This window comes from Conger conger, chromosome 3 (assembly GCF_963514075.1).
Source record: "Conger conger chromosome 3, fConCon1.1, whole genome shotgun sequence".
Lineage (NCBI taxonomy): Eukaryota > Metazoa > Chordata > Actinopteri > Anguilliformes > Congridae > Conger > Conger conger.
This window is the reverse complement of record NC_083762.1, coordinates 15,130,088-15,136,087: the sequence shown is the minus strand read 5'-3', so window position 1 is coordinate 15,136,087 and position 6,000 is coordinate 15,130,088. Positions and strand designations below refer to the sequence as shown.

The 6,000-nt window shown below is 46.4% G+C and overlaps 1 protein-coding gene across 1 annotated transcript in view; it reads right to left on the bottom strand.

Moving 5' to 3' along the window:
- Window positions 1-454: 454 nt before the first annotated feature.
- LOC133125252 (alpha-actinin-3) overlaps window positions 455-6,000 on the bottom strand; it is a 32,666-nt gene continuing 27,120 nt past the window's right edge. Inside the window, exons 15-21 of the mRNA XM_061237022.1 lie at window positions 5,371-5,553; window positions 4,268-4,402; window positions 3,831-4,010; window positions 3,423-3,569; window positions 2,098-2,163; window positions 1,858-2,016; window positions 455-1,141 (exon numbers count right to left, since the gene is read on the bottom strand). Coding sequence (XP_061093006.1) covers window positions 983-1,141; window positions 1,858-2,016; window positions 2,098-2,163; window positions 3,423-3,569; window positions 3,831-4,010; window positions 4,268-4,402; window positions 5,371-5,553 — 1,029 coding nt within the window. The 3' untranslated portion in view covers window positions 455-982. The remainder of the gene's footprint in view (window positions 1,142-1,857; window positions 2,017-2,097; window positions 2,164-3,422; window positions 3,570-3,830; window positions 4,011-4,267; window positions 4,403-5,370; window positions 5,554-6,000) is intronic.

Here is a 6,000-nt window from a genome sequence, read left to right as displayed (position 1 = left end):
GACCACCTTCCCCCTGGCCTCAGGGCACCCGCCGAACTTCTGCGCTTTGGGTCCAAGCTGACCCACAGTCAATTTTCAAAAACATACAAAACAACATTGCTACATATGAAGAGCCAGGGCCTGATGTAGATGTAGATACCACCTATACCATTAAGCCATTACCTGGCTAACTTAGTAGAATGTTCTAGCAACACGTAACATGGTGGCAGTTCCGAGAATGCCGTGTACCAGCCGGTACTTGGGTTCAAAAGGTTGGGGGTCTACACGTGAGATTAGGAAATGACAGGACCCTTGACATGCCTAACAGTGCACCGTGACATCATCGCATGTGTTTGGGACAGGGTGGGGCAAGGACTCGGGGAAGAAATTTCACAAGGACAGAGTTTCTACAACAAACACAGCATGCGTCTGCAAAAAATCATCACCACCCTCATCATCGACATCATCAACATCATCATCGTCATCATCATCCAACTTTATTCAAAAGGACAATTAGTCTTGTTTTCTTTCTCCACAAAAAATATTACGTTAAAAGGAGGAGAGGGAGAGGGAGAGGGGAAACGGAGAAGGGGGGGGTGGGGGTTTGCTCAGACAACCACAGGAGAATACACAGGTTGGGAGTTTTTGGATTGAAGGTAAATTGCACTACAGGTTACTGATCTCAGTTTCTTCCCATCTCAGACATGGAGCAGAATGTCTGAACTAAATAAATAAATAAATAAACACAGGTCCTCACGAGATGCCCGTTCAGGCTTGTCCTGTGACTGGTGGATGTGTGCACATGTGACCAGCCGTCATGTCTGATGTAAGACTATGGTGGGGAGGGCTAGAACATCTGAGCAAATCCCCCCCCGCCTTTCCCCGCTATCTCGGGGCAGTGTTTTGGATGTGGGGGTGTGGGGTAGGGGAGGGGGTTTGGGTGGGGGCAGGAGCACGAAGGGGAGGGAGAGAGGGGGAAAGGAGAAGGGGGGAAAGGGAGATTTTACAAGTCGCTTTCTCCGTAGAGGGCGCTGGAGAAGGAGATGTAGTCCAGGGCGCCGGATGGGATGTCCGTTCCCACGAACTTGGTCATGCGGGTGATGCAGTACTCCGCCTGCTCTGGGGGCAGCTCCCTGCGCAGCTCCTCCACTGTGATGTAGGCCTGGCGGGAGGAAATGCAGAGGAAAACCGTTATACAGCAGTTATAACACAAACTGATTATGATTATAGAGCGGTTATAACACAGGAGGGCATCAGAGGAGAATACTCTTATACAGCATTTCTAACATGAATATATTACTGTTACAGAGCAGTTATAAATCAGGTGATCACGGTTATACAGCGGTTATAACAAAGAGTATACAGTTATACGGTTGTTATAGAAACAGGATAGGATCAGAGGAGAATACAGTTATATAATGGCTATGGCATTAACCAATTACAGTTATACAGTGGTTACAACATGGACAGATTAAAGTTATACAGATGTTATAACACAGGAGGGAAACAGGCAAATACAGTTATACAGATGTTATAACATGAACAGATTAATACAGTGGTTATAATCTGAACATATTACAGTTATACAACGGTTATAACACGGGGGAAACCGAGGAGAACAGACAACTGTTATACAGAGGTTATAATAGGAGGGGATCAGAGGACAATACTGCTATACAGCTGTTATAACATGAACAGATTACTTTTATACAGCAGTTATAACACAGGAGGGGATCTGTCAGAGAGACAGGGACAGGAAGTAATTGAATAAGTGCGTCTGTGCATGCGTGTGTGAGTCAGTGTGTGAGTTTGAGAATGTGTGAGGGTGTAGACAGAGAGAGAGAGAGAGAGAGAGAGAGAGAGAGAGAGAGCGTTCACCTTGTCTGAAGCCAGGATCTTGAAGGAGGCCATGACCTGTTCAGCGGTGTCAGTCTCCGCGGTCTCGCGGGTCATGAAGTCGATGAAGGCCTGGAACGTGACCACACCTGTGTTGTTGGGGTCCACCAGGGTCATGATGCGGGCAAACTCCACCTCACCCTATCAGAGGAGAGGTCAGGGGTCAGAACGGAGCGGTCGCTCTGGAAACGGCACGCGCCTCGCCGGGCGTCCAACACTCACCAGATCGTAGCCCATGGAGATCAGGCAGGCACGGAAATCGTCGGGATCCATCATGCCATTCCTCTTCTGCAGGGGGAGGAACGAGAAACATGTTCACAAATCCTGCACTTAACCTGCTCGCACGTTTACACAGGGCTAAAGTGACGCATCCCTGTTAATATAATTACATTTCTTGTGTCATTACAGATCTTCTGACAGCTTGTATTTGATTACGTTTAGTTAATTACCGACTCATTTCACTTGCCAGGTTCAATTTGCATTGAACAACTTCTCATTTCCCATTGTTAGTTCCGCATGTACTCCCAATATGTAGCCTACTTCGACTGACCTGTTTTCCATCTGTAGATTATCAGCATTACAGGCCATTTACTGTTCATACATTATTCCCGTTATAAAACGTGTATGTTGCCGTCAGCATTTTATTCCCATAATAGATGCACCATCATCATTCAATATATTCATCCCATTGCTAAATGATCTTATAATTACATTTGAAATGCATTTCTGTGTTCTGTGGCTCCCGAGTGCAATCAATGGGTTGTATTTTCTGGCCGCTTAACTCCATTGATCAAACCGGAGATAGCAGGTTAGATTCATTATACAATTTTTCCAGGACAAGCCGTTTCCTGTTTCTCATGTTTGAGCTGTTGGAAACAGCTGAGTGGAGCTTGTTCACTCTCCCTCTTGTTCCTATCATGGTCGTCAAATTACATTATTCATTTTAAATGTGGAATACCACATTCACAGTGGCACGCTCAAGAAAGCTTGATATTTCTATAGGAAAGTCAGCCTTCTGACGGCTAGATTAACTGAATTTGGACTGGTTTGACATTTTGGAATCGATACAGCTGCATCTTAGACACTTGGATCGGTGAATCGGTTTGAACTGGTGAATCTTTACACCCCAAGCAAGAATTTATCCCCCTGGGGGGCACAGGTGATTACTGGCCCACAGGACACAACCCTTCCGTGGGAACATCCACGTTAGCTGGCCACGCCTCCTGTCCTTTAGAAACATTACATTACAGTCATTTAGCTGACGCTTTTATTCAAAGCGACTTAGGGTTGGTTAGCAGGGGCCAATCCCCCCTGGAGCAATGCGGGGTTAAGGGCCTTGCTCCAGGGCCTTACAGGCCTTACACCAGGGCTTGAACCATAAACCCTCCAGGTCCCTGTCAAGCACCTTAACCACTGGGCCACAGGCTGCCCTGTTCTTCCAATGCCAAAAAACAATGTATTGCTGTTTCAGTCTCCTTTGCCGAAGGTCCACAGGCGTTCCTCACCATTTTTCCCCTTCCTCTCCCCCCTGTAACCCCCATTCTCACCCTGTCGAAGTGGTTGAAGGAGGCCCTGAACTCGTTGAGCTGTTCCTGGCTGATGCCCTTGGCATCTCTGGTCAGGATCTGGTTCTCGATCTCGTTGATGGTGCGGGCAATGGTGGTGAGAAGCTGCTCCCAGCCCACACGGATGTGCTGCAGGGAGGGAGAGAGAGAGAGACAGATACATATCTGCTTTTAGACCAAAGACAAATGACTATGGGTGTGATCGTATCTAGTAACTCTTACCTCTATGGTGTAGTTAGGCTGTGAGTATATTGTCATTCCGATCTCTGTAGTATAGTTACTGTGATAGTATCTAGTAACTCTTACCTCTATGGTGTAGTTAGGGTGATAGTATATTGTCATTCCTATCTCTGTAGTATAGTTAGTATGATAGTTTCTTGTAACTCTTACCTCCATGGTGTAGTTGGTGTGTTTGTTATCGAAGATGAGAGCCTCCTGGATGAGCTGGTGGTCTCCCTCAAGTTTGTCAATGTTGGACTTGTAGTTGATAATGTTCTGCTCGTACTGCTTCAGGTTGTTCATCTGGTCCTCAAGAGAACCGGCGATGTCTGCTGACACATGACCAATCTCCTACGGACGGACAGATGGAAGGAAGACAGGGGTAAGAACAAGGGATGAAGGGAAAGAGAAAGGGTGAGGAAAGGGAGGGGAAAAGGGAGGAGGGAGGGGGAAAAATGGGGGAAGTTAAGGAGAAGATGGAGGGAGCCAATAACCTAGTGGGCTACAGATTCTGGGACCCACATCATACACTCCCACGACCCAGTCTTAGAAACACTGTTGTACATAATGAATCCAATAGTCTGAACGGGGTACATGGCCAACCGTACCTCCATCTTAGTCTGGATCCAGGGTCCAATGACATTGGCCTGGGCGGCGAACTGGCGTCTCAGCCTCTCATTGGCCTGTTGTCTGGCCACCTCCTCCTGCAACATCTGGTCTCTGAGGGGAACAAGGTGCTTCACCTGCACAGGGACACAAGGACGGAGTCACGTGACCTGGTCCACCACAGACGGACACATTTTTACAATTAATTATAGTTATTTGGTCTCTTTGTTTTGTCTTTTACTCTGTGACGTACGTCGGGATGCATGCATAAAAAAAGGTTTGCACAAATAATATTAATACATAACTGTATGTATTATTATTATTTCAGCATAGTATAGTCATTATGTAATTCTGCACCTGTGATAATAGCTCTTGTTCTCTTGTGAATTTCACATACCATTTGCCATTTTAGCTTTTTAGACCTCTCTAGATGAGAGCACTTGCAAAATAAACGCTTATAATTATAGCCATTTTCTTTGCTGTTGATCTCTCATCCATCTTAATGGCTGTTCAACATCACAGATTATTATAGATATTATATCTGTAGTGCCTCTTTTTTGTTGCTGACTGCACTCAATCACATTATGACATAAATTGCCAAGCTTTTCAGTAAGAATAGGAAGGCCTATGTTCCAAGGTTCTGCTGGGAAAAGAGCTGACCAAACAGAAACATGTCAGCATGTGTAATATGCAGATTCTATTCTCATTAAATATTCCGATCAGTTGATTGTATCCTGTTGCTTGTTGCTTGTTCATTTGAATGAAGCAGACAGTAGATATTTTTAAATGTGCAATGAACATCATAGACCAGGGCTTCCCAACCCTGTTCCCAGAGATCTATTCTCCTGTAGGCTTTCACTTCAAATCTAATTTGGCACACCTGGTTCCTCCATTAGCAGCTCAATGAGACCTCTAGCTGTTGAGTAAGGTGTGCTTTTTTAGGGTTGGAGTGAAAAACTACAGAACGGTAGTTTCCATCGCCAGGAACAGGATTGGTCAGCCCTGTCCTAACCGGAGACTACCCTCAACGCCCCAGCCTGGTTCGGACCAGCTCGGACCAGCTCGGACCAGCTCGGCTCAGGTGGGCTCTGCTGCAGTCACTTACCGCCTCCCACTTGTTGCTGATGTCCTGGGGGCTGAGGTTGGTGTAGGGGTTGATCCCGGACAGCTTGATGCCGTAGGTCTGGGCGATCTTGGTGATCTCGTTCTGGATGCCCATGGTGGCCATGCGCTCCTTGTCGGCCTCGGGCAGAGTGGCCTTGAACTGGTCGTGGGCCGTGATCAGGCTCTGCAAAGGACGAGAGGAGGGATCATGGGAAATCCAGGTCCATCGTCCAGGTGGGCGCAACACATTGGTTGCTGGCTGAGGTTGAGCCCCCTTCCCCTCCCCGTGAATGTGAAGTGCTTCGAGTTTATGAAAGGCACAACAAAAATGTAATTGTATTACTATTATTATTATTTGGAGACTAGGAGAGAGAGGAGAGGTCTTGCAGAAAGCAGAGAATCATGGGAAAGGGGAGAAAGGAAGAACTAGAGAGGTGACAGGAAGAGGAGAGAAGTGAGCGATGGTAAAGTCCAGAATGAGAAAATGTGATCAGATGAGGGGAGAGGAAGATCATGGAAGAATTTTAAAAAGTACTGATAAGATATGGAGGGAGTGCACAATAGGAATGCATGGGGGGATGAAAGAAAAAGTCATGAGGGTAAGGAAGAAGAGAAAATAATTACTTGTTCC